This window comes from Phalacrocorax carbo, chromosome 11 (genome assembly GCF_963921805.1).
Source record: "Phalacrocorax carbo chromosome 11, bPhaCar2.1, whole genome shotgun sequence".
NCBI classification, from domain to species: domain Eukaryota; kingdom Metazoa; phylum Chordata; class Aves; order Suliformes; family Phalacrocoracidae; genus Phalacrocorax; species Phalacrocorax carbo.
Window position 1 is genome coordinate 20,118,325 of NC_087523.1, and position 25,243 is coordinate 20,143,567.

Genomic DNA, 25,243 nt, shown 5'->3' on the forward strand with positions numbered 1-25,243 from the left:
TCAGGCACTGTTGGTTTTTGGTTTTTTCATTCAGAAACCGAGTTGTTCACCAGCACTATGAATCTCTGGCAAAGAAAACTTCTGGGTGTTTCGCTCTGTGCTACCTTTTACACTAAGTGGCAGAGAAAATTGGACAGGCTGGGAATCGCTCCCCTGAAATACGCTAAAAGCTTCTCCGAATCTTCAGGGACACAGGATGACAAAACCACTCAAGGGAGAAAGCAGCCGCAGCAGGAGGAAATGCACTTCTGACAGGGGGGAAAAAAAAAACAACCCAGAAGTTTGTTTAAAAATAAAACCCAGACACGGAACTACATGAACACGTATTTACTGCAAGTAGCTCTATGGAAAGCCAAGTCAGATAAATATAAACACTATACAGAGCTTCAAGCCAGTCTCCCAAAACCGCAAACGCGATGTGTTTTACAAAGAAAACAACATAACAATATTTACAATGGAAGACAAAGCCAGATCAATCAGCTCAACTTTAAAACAGATCTGTGAAGCAGAAATAGCAAATATAATGAACAGTTTCAACCATATATGTTTTAGTTTGTACAGACAATAACTGTCCAATATCAAATTAAATTTACAGGACAAACATTGTTCTATCATTGGTATTTTTGTACTATACAGCAGCATAAACGGGTAGCTGGAAGGTAGTATATATAGTGATATGTTTTACATCATCTGAAAATGTTCTTCCAGCACAATACTGAATAAATTAGTTGCTGTAAACTAAGAGATTCAAAAAGATTGCATATTTATTATGCCGTACCTATTAGTATTTGTACCACTATACTTGAGGTTACCCATTTACTTACTTATTCAGCATTTATGAAATCAGTGCTGTATATTGTACAATGGCAGCCTCAGGGATCTAATATGAAATAAGTGTGTAACAAATTTCTTCAAAACAACCTTTTCCTTTCACATTAAGTGTTTAGAACTATCTTCATCCAAATTTTGATTTCTTAGAAAAAGATGTAAAGCTTTATAAAAAGCTGTCTACGTATTGCATTAGTAATTTACGAGACCAAACAAAAGCTATATGGCAAGACAGTATCATGGTCTGTAAGAGTGGTCGTGGTTTTAATTAGTGTATGTTTAGCAGCAACAAGTAACTGTACCAACTTAAATCTCCTCTTTCAGAATCAGAAACAGATCTGTGCTTTTGAACCCTGTACCAACAGTGTTTCCTGTCGCCAGACACTGCGTAAACTGACCGGTACCGTGTTTCCAAAAAAAAAATCTTCGTATTTTAGTGACATGTATGTTTTAATACTCAAAAATAGATTTGGGTACACATCACCAAGCAATCAAGGTTGACAGTGTCTAATTTGTTATATAAACTGTACTAGCAATTTCAAGGTTGTATGTTAGAGGTGAGGCAGCCTGACAAATCAGTTGTACAATATACAAGGTAGAGGATTACCAGCTGTGTGGTGCAGTACAGCATGAGGATTTGTGTACCACTTCTAAACCCTTTATTAATCGTCAGTGCCTTGTATTATACATTGCATGTACCAACGACTAGTGTCATGCTCTTTAAGTTCATAGCAGTGTTAAAAACCTAAATTCATTTCAACCAAAAAAAAAAATTCAGTACAAGAGTGAAGCACTTAAATTGCAGAAGAATCAGGGCTTATTTTAAAAACATCAAATACTCATTGTTCGTGTTTCTGTAAGTGGGATAAAGACAATTGATGAGCCAATATTTTACTTTTTTCCTCCCATTAGGCCAGGAAGAAAGAACAAAAATAGTCCCAAATTTAAAATGGGGCTTTGGTTGAAAGTAAGATCAATCAGGGTGGTTTCCCTTTAAAAAGCTACAGCTGACAAATATAATGCAGAAGTCACAAACGCTGGATACGACTCTGCAGTTCTCCATTTGAATGCATGAACAAAAACCTCGTTTTACACAATTCATATTTATAAACAAGTATCTGGAGGGTAAGAACAAAAACAATCTACAAGACAACCAGCCCGTTAATCCTACTTTGTACATACCAAAACTCTGAGAAAAAAAAACAAAATCGGTTTAAGCTCTGACAGACATTTGATTTTAAATATTCTAGCCTATGATCAAGAAATACCTCTTGTACCATAAAAGCAAAACCTTAAAAAAAAAAAAAAATAGAGGCAAAAGAGGTGCCTCCTCCTCGGACCAGTTCAGTCCCCAGGTTCACCCCCCAAGCTCACGTGCACCGCTCCCTCCCTCCTTCCGCCCAGCCACCTGAAAAAATCCTGAACGGCCAAAATATTTCTAAACAATACATGTTTTAAGCTAACCACTTGTTAATGTACCAGAGAAGCAAAACCCATGTTAAACAGACAATCAGAAACCAGCTTTGACTTCTCAGAATATAAATTAAAGAAAGAAATTAACGGGAGAGGCAGGAGGAAGAAAGGGGCATACAGGGATCTCCTATTAGCATTCACACTGCCTCCCAAATAGATAGGACATGAAAGACCAAATTCCATCACCAAAGCACAGCTATGAAAAAAAATCTCAATTCAAATTAATTCAACTGTAGAGAGCTGATGTCTATGAAAAAATTAATTAAAAGGATGTGTGTCTATGTCCGTGCTGGTGGAAATGAAAGTAGCCGGCTGGAGCTGAGCTTTGCTTCCAAAAGCACCACACAGTTTCTGGAGTTACCAGCAGAAAAGTCTTCTCTTCCAACAATGGTTTCCATGGCAATGCAGTCAGTCTAGAAAGGAGGGGGGGTAAAAAAAAAAAAAAAAGAGTCAGTGACATTTTAAATGCAAGTTATATTGGAAGAAAATGTTTTCTAGCGATGAGAATGCAGGGAGCTTATCCATTGCAGAAGTGACACCTGCTGAATGCAGAACACGGGTCCCTCATGGAGGGAGGGGGCAGCACCAGACGATACCACGCTCAGAAACCCTGAGCCATCAGGAAGAACTCTGAAGTCTGAAGCAAGCACCGAAGAGCCGCTGCAGCCACAGAGCCGACACGTGTGCGCTGGACCGGAGCTCGGACCGTCGCCAGCACCGCACTGCCAGCCCACGCGCCGTGGGAAGCGTCAAACTTGCAGCTCCCCACCACCTATTTCGCTATCAATATCTCATTTAACGAGCTCTCGATCCCCTCGGCGCGACGGGCCACGCGCACAGCGGAGGCTATTACTAAGCACGCGGCGCAGGAGGAACGCGGAGCAGTTCTGTTCACCCAGATGTAATTACGGCTGTGGCGAACACTCCCATTCACAGCAGGTACAGAGCTGCAATATAAACACTCCCTGCAACCCCAGCTCCAAACAAGGAGTGGCACGTCATGACAGCTGCGTGCCCTGCCCTCAACTTTTCAGGAAAAAGCTTAATTTAGTTACGATATGAAACACCTCAGAGTATAGTTTTCCCTTCTTCAAGGAAGACTCACTAAAAGGCAACACGCGGTGCAAAAGCGCGTAGCGGTGGCGGACGGCAACCTTCGCTGCCGCCAGCAAAAACCAGCGGCTTCAAACCGACTGGGAAGGGCAAAACACAAAGTGCTCGGTAAGATGAGGGGGAAAATATATAATCATGTATTACAAGAAGACACAGTTGGGTGACAAGGCAGAAATGGAAACAGGAGAGGGGGTGACCTCGATGCAGAGCGCCAGCTCTGCAATGAGCCGCGCACGTGCCAAGGTGAGAGCGGCTCAAAGGGCTCCCGCCACGGAAAATTCTGACGAAGGGGATGTGAATGCTTTTTGCTGCCGTGTGAACAGAAATTGAGGCATGTACAAAAAGTCACTTTTCAGCTCATTGCAAAACCCCTTCCGCTCCCAACAGAGCCTGTGTGACCACTAATTTTCAGTCTGGAGGGGTACTATCGGCCAAACCATCGGGTTACGCCGTCTGCCAGCCCTGACGGACTGTCCTCTCGGCCAAGACTGAGGGCGCTGCCAGCCAGGTGGCTTTGGTCACCTTCTCTGCCAGGATCAAGGTACACGTCTGCGGGGTCTGGTTCCTGGCCTTACAGGGCAAAAGGCAACAGCAGGTTGCTCTCATTGAGAAACAACAGCTAGCCTGAGAGATTTAGCCTTCAGAAAACATCACATACAGAAAGGTAGTCTACTTTTTCCCCTCGAAGCCACATAGTACGAGGTCTCCCGCTGCTCTGGGAGAGCCTGCTGCCGTCGAGAAGAGCTGCAACACGGGTTAATACTTCGTTACGAAGCATGGCGATGGCACCATGGCCCGTTGGAATGGAAGAAGGGGTTCTGGAGCTTAATTCTGCCCAAGCCCTTCTGCAGGGCCACAAAGAAATCAGTTAAATCTCATTGCTAAAGAAAGCGTAGTGCTTCACTGCCTCCACCACAGGAATATGCTAAAGAAAATGTGACCATCTAAAGAACAAGAAAGCATTATGTATAATAATGCAAACCTGTATGTTTACTTACATAACTAATCATAAAGTATGCACATGCAAACTCCACCCTAAGTGAAAGAAGTTCTCATTTCCGTCCAGCTAAAACCACTGTCCCTTCAAAAGAAAAAGAAAGGGAAGAAAAGAAAAAAAGACCAAAGCCCAGAAGAGCTGCACGGAGCAGCCCTGCCCCTACCGCCACAGCTGGGACAGCCCCAGCTCTCGGCAAAGGCTGCCCGCTGCTCGAGAGGCAGAGAAGCAAAGACCATGGCAGGGCTGGAAGCAGCGCAGGAGTACAGAGGGGTCCTTCGGCTTCAGAGAAAACTCCTTTTTTGCCCCCCCCACACAACCCACATGAAGGTCTGGGATGCCGAGTTTCATTTTTCAAAAACATAGTGATTTCAAAAATACAGTAACTTTATTTTCCACAATTCAAGGAAAAGACAGCCAAAATACACCCGCAACTCAAGAATCTCCATTTGTATTATTTCACAGACATCATAAGATCACTACAAAAAGCTATTGCTTGTTACACACAGAGCGTGATGTGGTTAGCGATGGCTTTGTTTTCACAAAGGCCAAGTGAAGCTATTATTTTTTAAAATAGTTTTCCTCTTTAGAAAAGTATTATTTTGTTGTAGGACCAAAGGATGAAAATGTGCACCACAGCTTGCAATGAATCACACCTCAACGACGCATGCAAGTCAAACATTAAAACAGTTAAAGCTTCTATATATTAAACTTATATTCAGAAAAAAATTAACATTTACCAGCATCCCCCCACCCCTTCCTTGCTGCGGACCTGTAAGCTTACATAAAAGGAACTTCAAAAACTGTCTCTGCTTTTGTCAGGGCATTTTTCCTCCACGCCTAATACACAAGGCACACCTGAAAGCCGTTGGACAAGTTATTCTAATCTCTCCAAGCATATCCCCAAAACATTTTGAACAGCAAAGGCCCAGTCATTTGAATCAATCTCATGTGGCAGAACTCAGTATTTATAGCTAAAACCTTCTGAAAACTTTCATAAACTTTTGCCAAATTACATTTAAGGTTCTTGGAGGGGAAGGGGAAGAGCAAAAAAAAAGCCCTGTTTAACTCACACATTTGATTCTTCAAACAAGTTTGGCATAACTCAGAAGGCAGCACCACAGCCAGTTCTAAAGCAGGCTCACCAGGTAACTCTCATCAGAGCCCAGCTAACGCAGGTTAATTTATAAGAAACCAGATGAAAAGTATCCTCAGCTGAGCTTCACTACAGCCTATGAATTTCCTGGATATCCTGGCTGAAATCCAGAGTTTTACACCAGCATAAAGGCAAGCTCGGGACCTCCTTGCAGCATCCCCCCTTCCTGAAACTCTGTGCTTGTTAAACAAGATCTCATTAGTTCGCCCCCCCTTCTCCCCATGAGTATAAACTATACTTCAGCATGTTTCCTCTTCATTTTTCAGCTAAAACAGAGTTGTGGGAACTATAAATAAGCATACAGGAATTTAACAAACATTACCTACAAGCTGATAACAGTCTCACAAAAAGTCTTTCTGAGATGGAGTTATTGGTTGCCACCACTTCTCTAATCCCCTTGTTAAGGCTGAAAATGTCAATATTTCAATACTGCAGTTGGAGCAGTACAGCTGGCTGATGCCCTGACTCACCAGCTCTTTTTTGGGATACAGAGATAGATAGATACAGATATGTAGAGATAGATAGATAGATATAAATTGATATATGTGTGTATGTATTTGAAAGTATGTATCAGTATCAGACAGGAAAGGCAAAAAGGAAACTCCTGAAACTTGACCACATTAAAACAAAATTCCCTCTGAAATCTAAGCAAGGCTGGGGCCTTGCAAGACCCCTCCCACAAAGCGTCTGCAGGAAGGCCCGCCAGCCACCCACCACCAACCTCCAGGCACCAAAGAAATCCCATGTCACGACCAGCGGCGCCTGCGTCCTGGGGCGAGCGGGGTCTCCGGCAGAGCCAGGGACAGTTTGTGCAGTCGCAGTGACAAGCCCTGACACTGATTCCCGAACCGTGAAGGTGTAGGAGCTCCAGCTGATGTAGCTCCCCACCACCACATCCCCCCAGCAGGCAGGTCTGCGCCGAGCCACGCGCCGAGCCGCGTCTCACGTCGCAGTGCTACAGCTGCCTGCAGGGAGCGAGCAGGAACCTCGGTGTCAACAGAGCACTGGTGTGCTTGTGCAGGGGCAGCTGTACCCAGCCGTGCGAGAGCACCGCGCGTGCACATACACCACGAGGGAAGTTATTAGTCGAAGAGGTATAATGGAAGCGAGAACAAGGCCGATGTCTGTTGTGCTGCTGCTACCCAGAGCTGTTTTGTGGATTTCCACCTCTGGGGTTCCTCGCCAGAAGGATCCTTAGGAAGTGACGTGGGCTTATTTAGCGAGGTTGCAGGAGTGCTCGCGCGTTAAGCTCCTTGGTGGCTCCTCTCTCCCACACCTGATGTGCTTCATCTTTTGACTAGTTGGTAGGGGAAGGTAAACCTAGGGAGGACGTGAAGTGCTCAGAGAAAACAACACAGCTTCCGTGAAGCTGGATGATCTTATTTCAGTCTTCATAATGGCAGATTCATCAGCCAACAGTTTTCCATGTTATTAGTGCAAATACAAGAATTGCTGAGCAGCAATACAAACCAGATTAGCATTTCGTTACAGATACCATATAAATGTGTTTGACTCAGCACTGACTGAGCACTACGGGAAGCTGTCAGAGAAACGGATGAAACAGCTTTTCTAGAAGGAAAACAAATGATGAGATGCGAACTAGCTGGGAAGAGAGGAACAACGCTCAAAGTGGCCCATCGGTCCCTTGGCGTTCTCAAAACTTAAATGCCACCAAATAAAACCCAGTGGCCAGATCAGACACGACAAGTTTGAAGATAACTTTCACTCGCAGTGTAAACACGCTGCTGTTCCTGGAGTGTCACGAGCTCTTCCAAGAAAATCTGCTCCATCTACCAAAAAAAAAAATCTCTGGTAACTGATTATTTACAACAAAACAAGCAGCAAAAACCTGAGCTCAAAACCACCTCGGCACTTCTGAAGCAGCCTAGAAATACACTATTCTATGTAGTTTTCACAACACCCTACGCTGGGCTTTTCTGTTTATTCAAACTTCAGCTCGATTAACAGATTCTACACAAAAGCTTCAGCCTTTATTCAAAATTGAGCTCTACTGCTTCAGAATATTGAGAACAATATAAATTCAGCTTCCTATGAACGTTTAATATGGAAAATGAGTCCAGAAGGCATCCAAACATTTTCACTGATCACCTCTCAAAAATACATAAGCAAAGTTTAGAAAGTTAATGTTCTCTTCATTACACAATTCTATTTAAATTCATCAGTTGAAGATGGGATCAGATTATAAAACTACACACAGCTGTCCCAACCATTCTGAGGAACAAACAATCTGAGGAAAAGGATCACAAGGGCAGAAGAGAAACTAAGAGGGCAAATATTTAATATAGGATGGCAGCATGCCATTGCTCAAAAATGTTTTGTTTAAAATTAGGGAACACGCCGAGAAAGTGCTCTGCAAGTTCTCCATGCAAAAATCATCTATAGTTTTATAAAAATTAGGGGCAGAGAATTAGGTTAGTTTTAATTCATTAGACTGCAAACCCAATGTCTTCCATTTGAAAACGTATCGGATGAGAACATATCCAATTTACACTTCATTTCCTGCATCTGAATTATTAAGGTCATACAAGTCAGGCCACTCTGAAACAAACCGTGAGGTTTTAAGAACAGAGCAGACTTATCCTAATTATCTCAAAGAAATCCATCCTAAATAATATCTGTTTTTACAGGAAAGGCTTTTACTGACATAATTCTGCAACTGATTCCTAAAAGGATAAAAGCTTTGCTTACAGAAGATATTAATTTAAGATAATTAAATGATTAAAATCTCCATGTCAAAGATTAAGACTGCTTAATGCTTTCTGGAGAACACTACTGAAGTTCTCCATTTCCTGAACTTCAGGTTAGGGGAAATCGGAATTAATCTTACGCAGATCAAAAGCAGCAGAACAGCCCTAGACTGTCTTGTGCACACGGCCAGACAACGCTCCTGTTGTTCAGGAAAGCACCAAATCCCAGCACCACCTCGGGACACAACGTGCGCGTCCAAAAGCATTTTATTGACACCCCACCGGGACGGGGCAGGAGGACTGCGCTGTATTCCATCGCAAGCCTTCCGGGCGGCGTGCAAGTCGGGGGGAGGGAGGTAATTTGCCCGAATTCATTCTTCACAAATTAGTGAGAAACTTTTTTGCCCCAAATCTTAAGAAATACATAGTTACTATCCTATGTCATTGCCCCATTCCTTCAAATTCTTAATTTTCATGGCATAGCTTTAGCCCTTGCTAGAGGCAAGCGGTGTTATTTGAGAAAAGCAGAATTCCTTCTTAATTTGCACACGCAGACACCAAGCCTACAAATACAGATCAGAAAACCTGACGCATTTACTGTGGCCACTGCACAGGCAGCTGCTGTACCTGCATAACCCAAACAAGGCCCCGACGCAGGAGGACATCCCTATTTGGGAAAGGTGTTAAACTACATGCTGACCATTAAGCACATATTTCACATTCAACAACAAACTAATGACGCTTGAATTGAGCTAATGAATATATTTTGTACCTACAATTTTACTGACTTTCCACAAGCAAAAAATAGGCAAAATTTGTTTTAAAAAACCCTGTTACATGACCCCCTTTTCATTGGACAAACTATTTGAACACAGTGACTGGTAACAACACAACCCAGTCAATTAGATCCCTCTTCAAGCTGTATTTCTAAAATTTAGAAGACAAAGTTACTCTTACAAACAATTTTTATCCACAATTGTTCATTCAAAACGTGGTTCCTCTATTCTTAGTGCTTAGCAATTTCATGAGATAAAAAACCTCTCCCGTACTTTGAGATAATGTTTATTCCCTTTGCAGAAATGCCTTATCTTTTGCAACAGTGGCTTCTTTTTCTGTTTGAATAAACATAGTGTGGTTTCTAGGAAGCCCTTATGCACACTCCCCGATTTCATCTCTTTTACCGATACTATTCCTAGAATTAGGAAACTTGTATGCAGTTTTGGCAGGGCCCTACCACTAACTTGAACTGTACCAACAGCTTGACAAGAAGTTGTTGCGGTTTGGGGGTGGGGTGGGTTTGTTTTTTTGGTTGGTTGTTTGGTTTTTTTTTTAAACTAAACTTCTATTACAACATAGGAGACAATACTAAAAATTAACATCTTTCCACTTAAAAACACGTAGAAGTCCAAAATTTCAGATTTTCATGTTGCAGAAGAATGAAAACTAAGTTCTGCTTTTTCAAAAGCACTCTCATGGCAAGCGAGTACAATACTAAACCGATCGCCTACACTGCAGAAAACATGAGTAAATTTTAGCCAAAAAAATAATCCTGTTTGTGTGGCTTCTGACAATACCACCTGCTACAGTTCACTCTGCTCTCATGACAAAGGTTAGGAGCCCTGAAGCGCCAATAGGGAGGAATGTATTTCCTGCCTGTGCTCTTGCCGCAAACGGGACATTAAGAATTGTCAGGAAACAAATAGGAAAGGAAACAGCCACATCAAATATTGGCGCTGAACAGGACTCACAGCCCCGGTTCCCTCATTCAAAAAGGACTTGGAATAACTGGGAGAGTTTGAGTTGTGCAGAAAAACTCATGAAAGGTGTGAAACAGTTTCCTGGTGAGGAACAGCCAGGTAACAAGCACCCTTCAGCCTCCAGAGAAGTAATAGGAATTATCAGGAAATTTTAAAAACAATATTATCCTGCAGGACCCTGCTGTGTGCCGTTCAGGAAGCCGCTGACAGCACACTGGCTAAGCGCACGGCAGAGGAGGATACGGCATCTACACAATCCTAAGCGGCATGGAAAGAAAAGATAGGGTTTGTTATCTCTTCCAATACACAGACTAGGGGCTGCCAAACAAAGCCAGTAAGGGGCAGGGTCCAAAATAGACAGAGAGGTCTGCATGCAGCGTGTAACTGACTCTGACCACAGGCTGCTGTGGATACAAGGAGTTTATGCAGGATCAAAGACAGACTGGAAAAGTACTTGGATGAGAGAAACATAAAGGATTATAAAACAGACAAACTACATCAGGCTCAGGAAATCCCCCAAGCTGGAAAAAAACAACAATAATAAAAAAATCAGAGCCTGGGTGTATGTTTGTGGGGAGGTATTATACACGCCTGCCCTGCTCATCCTCTGCTGGGTGGTGCCTGCTCATCAGCAAAGGTCTTCAGCTGGAGTGAGCAAAACTATTCTTATGAACACAACTAAGAGAAAGGACAGTGTCACTCATGACTAATGACCCAGCTCCCCACCCTTCAAATCATCTTTCCTGATACTTCCTTTCTACAGAAAGTTTCACCTGTCCTAATTCAGCCCTTTGCTCTTCCCAACCACTTTAGCCATCGACGTCTGAAAGCGTTCAGCACTACCTTTCCCTTTCACTGCTTTTGCCGTGACTGTCAAAGGCAAAAAGTTACTACGCGGGCACATACCCAAACAGTTACACCCTCCTCAGCCATACCTCAGGCCCATAGGTGCCTGCACAAAAAAAATCTTTGCTACCAGCCACTATCTGCTGCCACACACAGCAGTGGCATGCACCAATTTTTTACGTTATTGAGTCTGCGCTAATATTAGGATACCCAAAACCCCGGCTTATGCAGGGGAGGAAGAAGAAAGATTCAGATTGCATTGCATGCGTGAAGCAAGGTCTTCTCAAATCACAGCACAGGCACAAGCGCCGAGGACAGGGCCTCCAGCTTCCAGCAGCAGTGCAGAGCTCACAAAGGGCAGAGTTAAACTGTGTCTACACGCAGACAAGTTTCAATGAACAGCATGCAACTCTGGTTTAGTGTTTACCTTGTGGAACACACGGACATTAATATTTCAATCACTTACACCCTCAACAGCAAATCAAGACTCACTGCTGCCACCATTTCCAGACTCACCCGCGACCACTACAGTGGCCGGTCAACCTGATCTACTGACAGAAATAAAATAACTTTCTCCTGTCAAAGGTACCGTTTTGCACTCCAAGCTCCCGCAGGCTGGTTTCAAGCAGCTAAAAGCACCACAGCAGTGATAAGCGGATGCCATCCAGATCTCCCAGTTTAGAGCTGGACTCCAAACGCTCTGACACACTGGTTACAAATCCTAAAGGTGAATATATCCCCCAAGCCACTGCTGCCTCTTCCCCAATGCTAGAAGGCTGTCTGAAACCCAGAGGTACCACCTAAAACCCCTGCAAAAACAAGAAGGAACCAGCGGTAATGCCACGGCAGCTCTGTCACCCTGGCTGCTTCTGGAGCGAAGTCTCACAGGGGATGCAGGTCCATGCGACATTCAGTGCCTAGGGATACTGCACAGGGTGATCCTGTGCTCCGGCACACGTTCCTGCACCCCAGCTTGCACGGAGACTATCAGTCACGTGGCTGCAGGAAAACTAACTTACAGAAAAGAAAAAAGAAGGGGGTTGGAAATCATCACATTCCACATCTATAAGGGAGAAATAAACACCGGGACATGCTCCTAACTTGGAGATACATGTTGGCCCACATTCCTCTTACCAAGATTAATATCCTGGCCAGTGTTCTGACATTTACCTCATCCTTTTCAAGTCATTTAAACCATTACAACCACTGTATTTATAGCTCGCTACCTTCCATCGCTCCCTGCCATGTGCATACCCTTCCAAGTGCCTCTACCAGCTTCCTCTCTTGCAACCGCTCTCAGGCAGCCTTTTATCTCTCTGCAAGGCCGACTCTTATCTTCACTCTGCCAATGGTAGCAGCCTTGATCTTTATCTTACTCTCCACCCCAGCACATTAAGTTTCATCCATCTCTTTAGTTTCACCTTTTAAATTGTAAGCTCCTTAGGACAGGGACCAACACATTTACATTTGCGGCGTGGTGCAGGGACCTCCATCCTGCCTACCTGTTCAGGTTCTGCAATAAGTAGAGATCACGTCTGGAGCTACAAGCTTTCATTAACAGACTCACTGTCGTAATATTGTCTGAATGACTTCAAGACCAAATCTGTTCCTTTTTTTCAACTAATTTCAAACTGATTTCCTTTTCAGCACAATCTGCAATTTAAAAACAACTTGTTCTAAAAACAACAAAAATCCCACCCACCCCCCCAGAAAACAAAACACCCCAAAGTTTAAATACAGATGGGAAATACCTCCCGAAGTGCCTCACCTAACAAAAAGCAAATATTCTGAAAGTTTTAATTCAACAATGATGTTAATACTGAAAACTCAAAACAGCTTACAAATTTTTCTAACAGGCTAAATTAAAATACAACCAAATTCCATACAGCAAACTGTACCTTTCTGGCCCTCTAACCTATATTGGCTTAGACTTACAAAACTTGATTGGCTTAGACTTACAGAACTTAAAGCTTGTTCCTTCATCTGTATTGATGGAAGTTTTACCTGCATCCAACTTGTGCTGAAGAATGCCCTCAGCCAACCCACCTGCAAACAGGCGCCGGCGACTTAGACCAGGAAACTAAAGGTGCCCAGACTCAAGAAGACTTTTTGTGCCATTTGCTGTGTTCGTCTTGGCCGTTTTAGCTCAATTGTCGATAAGGTGCCACAAAAGTCGCAGAAACACCGATGCCTGTCAGTAGCTTAAACAGGGCTTTCATACAAATAAGGTATCACATGGTTCATGTTAATAGTTTTTCTTGGTCCAGTATGTAATAGGTTCTCATTTACCTAATGACACATCTGCTTTGCTGTCACTAAGAACTCTCCAAACTCCTGGTAGCCTACAAGATCTGTGTGAAAAGAAGCACTAGTTCCCAAAAAAATAGTTCATGCTTAGGCTATCTAGCGTCAAAAACATTATACTGCAAATTCGGCTCTTCAGCAAGAGCCACAAACAATAAAGCAAGCTGGCCTGGCCCAAGTACGGGAACAGAATAACACTATTCCCTGTGGAAGGAGGATATCATTCATTAGTGCCTCAATAAATTTAGAGGCAAATTTTACCAGCTTTCTTGCGCACCTTTTGGTGTTATTTCCCATGATTTTCAGAAAAAGAAAGACACACTTTGATATCCTCAGTCATTCCACAAAATCCTGTTCTGCTAAAAGGGAAACCTTTCTGCAAGTAGGTAGCATATTTATGAGCCTTTCATGTCCTAGCAAAAAGGGAACACTGTTCTTACCTATTTTATGCCCTAAATAATAATTCAATTTGATATTTATCCAAGTTCATAACATACATATGCTATGCAGTGAACACAAGCACTATTCACCTTTTCATAGTAATTTAAAAGTTTCCAGTTTTCTTGAGTTGCATGAAATTGTATCATCACCTTGGAATTACAGCCAAATCTTAACTATATTGATTTCAGCATAAGCCATCTCTTTCAAAAACCCTTTCTTCTCAAAAGATGAAAAAAGATTAGACCTTATGCTTAACTCACAAATCACTGGCACGCAACACACACGTCTGTGCACACACACAAGCAGTCTGAATTGTTAGCATCCAACCATTTAGCTAAATTCACAGGAAAATAATGTTTTGAAATAAGCAACCTTTGCCCCTTAAGATACAGCTCATGACTTGGCCAGGGCAGAAAATGCTTGCTAACAGTCTACTACACTGCTGCTCCTGGGGTAATGCTACACCTGAAGCAAAATCTCCACAAATCCAAACACTTATATGTTCAAGATCATTTAGATAAGATACTCGGCAACACCTCTGAAATGCCTTTGATGAGTCAGGCTAATTTACCTTTGTCTTCCCACTGCCCTCAGGTATGTCACAAATCCCTGTTGATCAAGGTTCTCAGCTAAATCGTAACCGTCCCTAAGCCGAGTGACCTTTACAGAGATGCAGGGCTTGATTAAAACTAGAACATACTTCTTCCTTTTCCCCTAGTCACTGCTTTAACCTGTAAGGCAACAGTGCAACTCGATCATCCGATTGTTGGTAATACGCAAAAGTTAAACACAAAAAAAAGTCAAACGGCAAATTTGCAGGGTGGGCCATAGGACAGCTCTCCAGCCAAGTCACCACATACCATGTAAGGATGAGTCGTAACATAATGCCACAGCAGTAATAATACATCTCCAGGCCCCAGAAAGTTTGACTCTCTCTCACCTGCTTTTCAGTTTTATCACTCCATTTTCCTTTGGGTTGAAGAATGCCACATTTGATCACAGCAGTACTTAAAATAACATTGTAGAGTTTGTTTCCTGCTTCAGATCAGAAAAACAAACTTGTTTGCTCAATCGACATACTGGACACCATTCAGCTTGTTTTCGGGAGCACCACAGATCCACAAACAGAGCACACAAACACACACCAAGGTACAACACGGTACTATAAGCTCTTTTTAGTACCACGCTAAACCTCAAGGCATAAACCCTCCCCCCCAGCAATCAAAATGAAGAAAACTTATTAAAGATCCTTTCATAAAAAAATAGCATATGCAGAGAAAAAAAAAAAAACAACCCCAAACTCTACCTACTGCCGCCATGCCGCTGGACATACAAAACCCCTTAAGAAATACCTAGTGACAAACCACCCCGGCAATCCTGGGCTGGAGGGACTAACTGCAGACCTTCTGCTGCTCCCACCTGCCACCCCACACGACAGGGGGAACAAGGGGCCCTCAGACATCAGGGGAGGAGGGAAAACGTGAAGTTTTAGAGGCCAGCCGAAAAGGGTACTAATGCATTTGAGATTTCACCAAAAGACTTACTAAAAAAAAACAAAAGGCAGTTTGAATCAGTACCAGCTTAGTCCCAGAGCTCCCCGCGTCCTGCAGCGGTGCTTCAACCTAGAAGACAGCTACAAGCAGAAAGTTTTAGACTTCCAAAAAAGATATATGTGACCATCAGCCACAACTATGGATCGAGAGTCCGGAAAGCTCATTTCCAAAAGTATTTCAACACTGACTACAAGTAACCGTTCTCTCTCAACGGCAGGGGAACATTCTTGTCTCAGATTTTCTCACCCAAGCACAAGTAAAACCCAACTGATTCTTGGTCAAATATGTCATAATTAGCTCACTCCCACGCCTCGCGGCAAAAATCTGCTCTGCCTTCAGCAGCTTGTATACTACTTGAGAAAGGTGCCCTGGGTGTTTTTATGCATAGCTGTAAGTCACTCAAGACTGTTAAAGTGGCATCTGTTACACCAAGATTAAAATGGTGGGGGGGTGGGGGTGAGGGTGTCTAGTTTGGGGGGCGGGGAGGGGGTGTTAAGAATTATTATCCTGGCATTACTTCAAAGATGTAGGATACAGAGCAGCATTCGGATGTGCTTCAGTAGGGTTCTTCAAGTTATTTTTAATGGGTCCATGCCTTAAGTATTCTGCCGATACAAAAGAGCCTCAGTTTGAAGCAAACTTTTAAAAACCACTAGTCTGAAACCCAAAAGGGGCAGTTATTTGCCTGGTATCCCATAAACTGTAACTTACTATATTAGTAACAGCTAAAACTTCCAGCTTCTGGATTTCTCAAAGTGCATATTGTTCATTATATTCTTCCAGATTTTGCATTTGAAGTATGCAAGTTACCATAAAGGATCTGGACAATTTGGAACACAAGTTTTGCTTTACAGCTGGACTTGTTTTCCTTCCTCTCAGCTCCCCAGAGTGCACACAACACTCTCACCCAGTCTAGCACAGGAGGAGATTAAAAAGGTGAGGAACATTTAAATTATAATCCTGCACTTTACAGAACTTCTGAAATAATATCTTAGCACAGTGTTAGAATATCAGGTAGAGATAAGATTAAAGAGTGGGTGTTAAATAGGTGGGTTGATATTAAGCTGAACATTACATTTACTCTGAACAGTCTGTTTTGTTTTTGGAGTCCAGGGTATCTTTGCAGGTTTAATATTTCTAATTAAGTCTGAAGAAACTCGTATTATACAGGACCCATTATGCAGTTTATTACCGCCCCATTCTCATTATCCTCCTCAGTTTCTACAAGGTCCAATAACAAGGTATACATTAGCTAAGCCCTGTTTGAAGTAGCTTTGGTGTTCTGTACTCCTAGCACAAAATTTCATGACTCAGATTCATGTAATCAAAACTGCAAACCGCTTGCTTCAATATTGTGTAACAATTTTGTGATGAAACTGTTTTGCTAATGACCTCCTTAAACTTCAATCGCTAAAAATCAGAACCTTATATTCTTTTTATCATCATAAAACCTGAGCTCAGTTTTGCCTAAACCTGGAAATTTAATAACAAGTCAGGCCTGTTTACCATTTCAACTTAGTGCCCTCCCCCTCCTCCATCCATATCATGAATGGAGAAGGGAGAAGAAAAAAAGTTTGATTCACATCAGTGAACCTGAACCAGAAGCACTTTGGGAATTACAATGAGGGCGCAGCGATGCATTGGAAATCACTCTACCACCCTCAGCAGTTAGGAGAATGCAGTTGAGTCACAGAACACAATATACCATTTAAGCAAACAAAAACAAAAATAAAAAGCAAACAACCCGAAGTTGGGAAGTGTTTTCCTTCCAGTAAAACTGCAGTTTAGGGAGAAGAGAGAAAGTTCTCTACTTGATAGTATTTAATAAATAGGGGATAGCTCCTTCCGAGGAAGTAAAGGGTAAACACATCTGCTAAATATTTGCCTTAAGAATGGATTTAAGCACAGAGCATTTCTCAGGCAAAGAGAGCGAAAGACAGGGATGTAGAAAGAAAGGACAGCACTTGGTTCTGCTAAAAGTCTCCAAAAGTATTAAAAATATCGATTACACATAGGCACACTACACCTCTTCAGGATATGAGAGGTTTAAGAGTGAGGCTTTATTTCACTATTCAAAATGGAATGTGAAAGTGTTCTTCTGGATTACAGGAAAACTTCTAAAATACTAAAATAAAACCTTTATTGCAGTAGAAACTGATAAGCTGTTTAAAGAATAGAGACTTCTATAAATAATATAAATAATCAAGAATTTTAAGCCATTACTAAGAAACAGATGTACACCACGAATTTACAACACTGTATTCAAGTTTGGCAAGCTACTTTTAGCCCGGACTATTCCAAAATCTGCTCACCCCTCCATGAGCCACCTACAAGCAAACAATGTCCACACGCCACCTGCCCTCCTACTGTGTACCAGGAATATTTTATGCTGCCTTTACAGAAAACTGTTAGGCCTTGTTTTGGTGCACTGTTTTATAATTTTCTTTTTAGGACTAGAAAGAAACGACCAACCTAAGCTCTTACTATTCTCCTGCTTTATTTCCTGCCAGTGCCCGTGTTTTTATGCACGGAGTTTCTCTCACTTCATGTTTCATTTCCAGAAAAACTTCTATTCACAGCAAGAACCAGCAGCTGTAAGTCTCTCCCCCCGCCACAACTTGTAATAGACAAGGGAAAAACCCCAAGCACAGGGCTGTAGGTGTTTTGCTGTAGCAGTAGTAAGCAAAATGTTTAACAAATACAATTTCTTAACACACTACCTCTTGAAAAATATTTTTAAATGTAATATTTACAGTACAGCTGAAAGGAAACCATCTCTCTTTTTTTTTTCCTCCATTTTGTAAGAAGTTTTCCTTTATAACAGGGGTTTTAGTCATATGAAGGGAATAAGATCAAGTAGGAATTCTGCTGTCTTTGGGGGTGCTTTTTTCCAACCCCCCCCCCAAAAAGCCAACACACCAATCAGCTACGGCAGTCAGCATGCCTTCGACTTAGCAGACAAATCTCTGAAGTGCTGAAAGACTAACTTTGGAAAAAAGCACTTCTTGGACTGGCAACTTTCAACGTCTTCTAAATTTGATTCCAACCAACAAAACAAAGCAGAGGAAAAAAACCACTGAGGCAAACCACACATTTCTGAGCAGCCCCAAGCAGTGCTGCCAGACTTCGAATGGCATGCAAGCTGAGTCAGGCTTTTACCTTCCACTATGAAAGGCTACATAATTTTAAGCTCCTGCAATACCTTCTGCCTTTAGACACTTAGTTTTAAAGCGAAACTAGAAAAAAAAAACCCCTATCATTCCAGTGTTTAAAATTGTAATTAAAAATACAAAAGGCAGCAGTAGCCTGCCCTTTTACTGCTTTCTCTGTTGACAGAGAAGTAGACAAATATCAACGTCCAACAGTGATTAAATATTTCCTCTTAGTACTCATCAATTATTGACTACACATACATTTGTAAGGAGAGGAAAACAGCACTCCCAACACATACGGTTTTCTGTCTGGGAAGGTGCAAGGAGTTCACTGGGTCACCAACACCAAAATAAGGATTATACTTCCAAAGTTACAGTGCAATGCAGCACTTGCACAAGCACTCCTGTTCCATCAGTGGACATGCATAATACCACCAACAGCTAATTACTGTTTTTTGCTCCCACCATGAGAGCAAAGAGCTTAACATATGAATAGGAGCGTCCCTCCTCTTTCCCATCTTCTCCCTCCCCACCCCCAAAACCCTTATTTTTTATGCCCACCTCAAACTGCGTTACATTAAGTTTGGTCAGACCACTGATCACTTGAAAGCTAGCAGCCTTCCCTCCCAAGTTTCAGACCGGGAAGACACTGCTGAGAGCCTGCTCTTCCTCTACACCACAGGCATTCCTCACCTGCTCCACAAAAGGCAGATCCCCCTGCACAGCAGGGGAAGGGTTACGGCTCAGCTAAGCCCTTGGACGCTACTAAACGGTGAAGGTAGATGTCATGGGCCGCAGGAGCCCCCCACCACCCTGCTCAGCCACCGGGACAGGGCTTCTCCGGAGGACGATGCAAGGATACTTTGGAGACCAGACCTCAAAAGGAGCACATCAAACCTTCAAGCGAAAACACTACATTCTGTTCACATAAGATTCAACTAAATAAATGCAGGCAGATTTGCATATGAAAACCCCTAAGACATGCATTTCACCTACATTTATTGAAAGAAACAGATCCGAGCCCCAAATTTTAATGTCTAAACCCAATCTAGCAATTTTCAGCCTTCCCTATACATGACACAAATTACAAAATATCAAGTTCACACACACACACAAAAAAAGTGAAGACTCATCTAGTTATAAGAAGGGAAAAAGAGCAAAACAGAAGTGAAGAAGGGCTACCACAACCTCAGGACAAGTATTCACAATATGAAATGCAATTGATGTTTATACTAGCAAATTTCTTTTATAAAAAACTGAGGCAGATGACAGTTTGATAACACCTCTAACTGCCTAGAAGAGTCACATAAACACTGTAGGCCAAGGACCACGTCCGCTCTCGTCTTTGCTCAGCAGTCAGGATGCTGTGCCACGATGAGCCTGGTTGTACTACAGTAATAAAAAACATTTACCCCACTCCCAAGACCGCATTTTAGTATGAAGTAGAGAATCTAATTCCTACAGTTAAGCAAGCATGAAAGGGAAATGCTTTTAAAGTTACACACCTTTTCTCGCAGCGTTACACTTCAGACCATCGGACCTGCTGAAATCTATGCTTACGTAAGCTCCGCTGTCCAAACCTGAAGTACCATTTTGGAGATGGCAAGTTGGCGCTGTAGTACTTGCCTCACAGCTTATAGGATCATCGCGTAAATTCAGAGCGATGTAGTTTAAGCCATTCTGAAATCCAGTTGAGGTATCCCTGGACATTTTGCTTTCCTGACCATCAGAAATGTTTTCATCTGGTTTTAACCAAACGTTGTCAAATGAGGCAGAGCTGTGTCTTTTGCTACTATCAGTAAAGAAGGAGGAAGAGGTCGTCACAGTCCCAGCAGAAGAGAATGTTTCAGAACTGTGTCTCCTCCGGCCTTGAGGATCGGCTCGAATCACTTTCGGTCCCATAGGAGGTTCAGAGCTAGGAACAGAGAAGCTACCGCTACCAGCATATCGATCAACAATGCACAGTCTATTCACTATGGAAGAAGGACTATCCATCTTTACACCGTCGTCGGATTCGGCAGCAAACGGCCGAGGTGGTGTTGCTGCCATGTTGAACGTCATCTCCGTGTAGTCATCAGTCCTGTTACTCGCGGTGCTAACACAAGCTGTCCCAAACGAAAGCCTAGCGTAGTCAGGATTTGGTTGGTTTCTAGGAATACTGGAACTTGCATAAATTGAAATATCTGTTAGAGAGTTGGACAGTTCCTTCGCTACTTTTGGCGACTGTACATCCAAGTCAACACTCATATAATCAGAAAGCGGGGACTGTCTGTGGTCACTACTTGAGCCCAGAGATGATGGCGATCCTTCCGCAGATAAGGAATATGGTGTATTACTTGCCTTTTCATTAAAATCAATATTTATGTATTCACCGGGACTCGCTGGCTCAGGTGGAACTGTACGATCATACATTCTTGGGATAGTATTACTGCCTCTTGTACCCAGGGGGAGTCTTGTGGGCCTGGTAGCCCTGTTCTGCATGAGTCCTTCATCTGAACCTTTCACCACTGGTGACTTAGAGATGCCATTAGCCAGAGCCTCACTGTTGACCCCTTTTACGTTTTCTGCTCCACCATACAAGAGTTTTCCAGGTGAAGACATTGGAACGTATTCGCTGTGGTCACCATTTTGTCCTGATAATGCCTTAAAGCTTCGGGGCAAAGAAAAATAGGAACTGAAACCTTTGGAAACAGAAGCGGTGTGAATATAATTCGAATCACTGGGGTGCTTTGGAGCTGAATTACCGGGTGACATATCCATATACTCGTTGTTTACGATTTTCTCGTTACTTCCTTTAGAAATAAATCCAGTTAAAGGACTTCGTACAGGTGAAGAGCTAGCCTTTGGAAACATCATCATATATCCTCTGGAGTCAACCTGAGACGGTGACCACGAATTGTTAATCTGTTTTGGAACAGACATGCTTTTAGGAGTCATTGGCAAATAATCGCTGTTGCTGGACAGAGAAGATGCAACTCCTGGCATCATTGGCATGTACCCATCATCCCTGGCTCTACTCCTACTTTGGTTACATACAGAATCAAGGTTAGCATCATTGTACTCCGACTCATGGTTATCTCTCAATTTTGGTGTTTCAGAGTAAAGTAATCGTCCATGGTTTCCTGCAGAATCTTCATCTAACAAAGTCGTAGTTTGTGTCGTCTTCTGCTGCACTGCTACAGAAGTCGGTTTTGTTAAAGAGTAAGTTCTTTTCCTGAAACACTTTTCAGCCTCCATATAATCATCTCGTGAGCTATCATCTGCCTGTTGCTTGCTCATGGACATGTACTCACTCAGACAGTTCTCCTCCCTGATCGGCGGCGTGTTTCCCAGGGAATCTGGTGTATTACTCCTGACTCGAAAGTACCTGAAATCTCCAGGGCTGGAGCCATATTCATCGGAGGAGATAAATCCGCCATCGCTTGGGGAACCACAAACAGATGAGCTAGAAGGCCTGGTCAACATGTCCGAAGCAGAGCCGTGGCCGCTACTGGAAGAAACACTGATGGGACTCGTAGTGGAGGGAAAATGAGAAACGGGCAGTGAAGCAGACCTGGTGTGGTAAGACGAGCTGAAAGCAGCTCTCACATACCTTCCGCTCCCTTCTTGCCGGCCCAAATTCATCCTTGCAGTATTCAGGTGGATCAGACTCCCAGTCACTGACCTAAAAGGTCTCGTCATGGTTCCTTCTCCTTCGCTGGATGTTCTGAAGCGATAGGAGTTGCTACTTTTGGTGGTAGGAGGAGTCCCTCCAGCAACGCTCTCAGTTCTAGACCTCCTCTGCAAGCCCGTCTGGCTGGGGGGCAGGTTGCCCAAGTGCCTCCTGGTGGTGATGAAGGAGATGGGATTGGTACCACTACCACCACCAGAGGACTGGCTCTTGCTTCGGGGCCTGAACTCTGCAAAGGCCTTTAGAGCTTTCATGGTCTCCAGAAAAGTCTCATGCATATTCTGGGCAACCACCGAATCATCCACTTGCATCCAGAGTTCTCCAGGTCCAATGGAGGCAGATCTGCCCACTTCGATGAAGAAGAAGTTCTCCGAGTGCCCACAGCGGCGAATATTCATTAGCTGCAAGTGGACGGAGGGCACCTCAGAGTTCAGCTTGACGAGGTGGATGGCCTTGCTGGAGAGGCACAACCTATACACCCCGGTAAGGTTTTTCGTTTGTCCCAAGCCTTTGGGCTTGACATTGACCTGCCACACCTCTTTGAAAACAGTGCCAGGCCTCAGTGCAGCCCCATAGTGCTCATCGTCCTCGTCCACCTGCTGATCAGCGTGGTCCTCCTGCTCGAGGAAACCCCTCTTGCTCTGGCTCATGAGCTCGCTGATGGCCTGGTACCAGGCCTCCTGCTCGGCCTCGTTCTCGGCCAGCATGGCAAAATACTCATCCTTGGTGTACAAGGCGATGATGTGCTTGTGCTTGGCATCGGCGCGCCGGCTGACGGTGAAGCACTGGTAGAGGGGGATGACCCGCTTGGGCGGCGGGCAGCAAAGCGAGGCCGCCCCGCCAGCCCCGGCCGCACGCAGGCTGCTCTTGAACTTCTTCTCGCTGTCGTAGTACTCCAGCCGGGCGGGGGCCAGGTGGCTTTCGGCCCGCAGGACGAAGTAGCGCTTGTGCCCGTGCTTCTGCTTCCTCAGGTACCCGCACTTCCTCACGTCGTCCCCGGCGGCGGCGCGGCCGGCCGGAGCGGGGGGGGGCTGCCCGCCGCGGCCCAGGGCGGGGGCGGCCCGGCCCGCCGCGGGGGCGGCCTCCGCCGGTGGCGGGCAGAGCGAGGCGCTGGGCGAGCGCCGCAGCAACAGCAGCAGGTGGTGGGGCTGAGGGGACGGGCAGCGCCCGCCATCGCCCGACGACGCCGGTTCCCCTTCGCCCACCGCCACGCCGGGCTCCTGCTGAGGCGCGGCTCCTCCTCCCGTGTGGCGGGGGCCCGGCTCCTCCTCGCCGCCGCCGCCGCCGCCGTTCGGGCCATTCATCCCGCTCGCCATCTTGGGGGGGTGGGGGAGGGTGGGGGCAGGCAGGGTCCGGAGCGCCCGGGGTACGGGACGGGCAGCGGGGAATCCGCCCTCAGCGGGGGAGCGCCAGCCGCGGCGGGCCGCGCATGGGGAGCGGGCGGTGCCCGCGGGCGGTGCCTGCCGGGCGGTACCTGCCTGCCTGCCTGGGCGCCCTCCCGCCGCCGGGCCGCGCCGCTCCGGCCGCTCGCACTCACGGAGGGAAGCCCCGCCGGCGCGGCGGCGGCGGCGGCGAAAACATCACGTGACCCCGGCGGAGGGAGGCGGGGAGGCGGGGCCCCGGCCGGCGGCGGGCGGAGCACACACACACCTCCCCCCGCTCTCCCCCGGGCGAGGGGCGGGCGGCTCGGCGGAGTGGCAGGGGGGGAGAGCGAATAGAGGACGGCGGCTCTTCCCCGGCTACCCAATGGGCGAGCGGGAGTGTGGGGAGGACGGGACTCCGGCTGATGGGCGGCGCAGTGGGCCAATGGGAGACGGCGGCCGCCCCGGGCTGGCCGAGATCTAGCGGGGGGTGTTTCCCGGGCTGGAGACGGGTGAGTGGGGAAAGAGGCGGGGCCGACGCTGACTGGCGGGAAGGGATGAGGAGCAGGGGCCTTAGCAAATCCGCGCCTCACACACACAGATGGAGAGGCGGAGGGGCGGGGAGCCGTGTGTATTCGGCGGCGCGAGTAAAACGGAAGGCGGGGGTTCGGTGGAGATGGGCGGGTCTTGCGGCCAATCAGCGGCAGAGTCCCGTCCGATCAGAGCCACCGGCTGACGTTGCCTTCGCCCGGCTTCTTCTCGGAGGGGCCAGCCCCCGCGCGCGCGGCCGGGGGCGGCCCCGATTGGCCGGCGGGGCGCGGGGCGGGTAGGACGGGGGCGCGCGCGCGGCGGAGGAGGTAAACAAGCCGTCAGCGCGCGAGCGACCGTTGGAGCCGGGCGCAAAGGCAGGGGCGGGGCCGGCCGTCTGAGGGGAGCGGAGCGCGCGCGGCACCGGCGGCCCCGCAGGGCTCCCCCGGCCCCGGCAGCCCCCCCGCGACTCGCGTGCCTGTTCCGGCATAAGGCAGGGTGGTTTTAGTAAAGCGCAACGGCCGGTGGTAAGGTGCGGGGTGGCTTTTCTTATTTTTGTTACGCTGCTATGTCACTTGACAATTGTCGCGGGTTTGGGGACAATTGTCCTGGGTTTGGGCTCGCCCAACGCCAGCCAGCCTTGGGTTTGGCAGGATCAGCAAACCTGCCTTACGTCTGTGGCCGCTTGATACAGCGTGTGGTCTTCAGTCAGTGGTGTCCAAGCAGGCCGCTGGCATGATCCCTGAATTCCAGATCAAAACATGGTGAGCGAGGAGCAAAAACCTTCTATTTTGCAGTCAAACCATCAATGGGCGCTTGCGTGCCATAAAATCCTCTCTCTTCCCCATCCAAGCTAACTTTGTTAAAATCCAGGGCTCGACGTTGCCAGATGTGCCGGAGTTCCACCATTTGAGGGGCAGTATTGGAGGGTGTGGAACCGTGCCCAGCCCTTTACCCGCCTGCACGGTGCGTGCCCCGTCGCTCAGCACATCCCCACCGAGGGTCCCGGCGGTGGCATTCCCTTGGCGCAGCCGCGGCCCTCTCCGTGTGCTGTCGTGGCCAGGAACAGGAGCAGCTTTCCCACCTCTGGGTGTTGCGCCGCAGCGTGGTAGCGGTTGTCCCGCTGTGGAGGTCGGGGTGTTGCCCACCAATGCAGCCCCTTCTCTTTTTTAATAAATGTACCCCTGCCAAAGGTATATTTCATTTGAGTTAGGAGTTTGTGTGTATCAGTCATGTATGCGTAAAAATAAACTTTTTTTTTTCTGTAATTCGAGTGCAAGGAACGTTTCCCTAGCCAGTAATTTTGACCATATGTCTCTTCACTAGCTCTCCCTTCTCCGTCACGCACACATAATGTAC

General features: G+C 45.7%; 1 protein-coding gene and 1 long non-coding RNA gene across 2 annotated transcripts; one reads left to right on the forward strand and one right to left on the reverse strand.

The window, feature by feature from the left end:
• Positions 1–312: 312 nt before the first annotated feature.
• On the reverse strand, positions 313–23,443 carry IRS4 (insulin receptor substrate 4). The gene is made up of 2 exons (XM_064463342.1): positions 19,831–23,443; positions 313–2,714 (listed from the first exon to the last, which is right to left on the reverse strand). Exons 1-2 carry the CDS (start codon positions 23,309–23,311, stop codon positions 2,710–2,712), a joined length of 3,486 nt encoding a protein of 1,161 aa, XP_064319412.1. The 5' UTR covers positions 23,312–23,443; the 3' UTR covers positions 313–2,709.
• A 366-nt stretch (positions 23,444–23,809) lies between these two features.
• On the forward strand, positions 23,810–25,152 carry LOC135315380 (uncharacterized). The gene is made up of 2 exons (XR_010374841.1): positions 23,810–24,648; positions 24,758–25,152. It is a non-coding gene; the product is annotated as an uncharacterized LOC135315380 (long non-coding RNA).
• Positions 25,153–25,243: the final 91 nt, after the last annotated feature.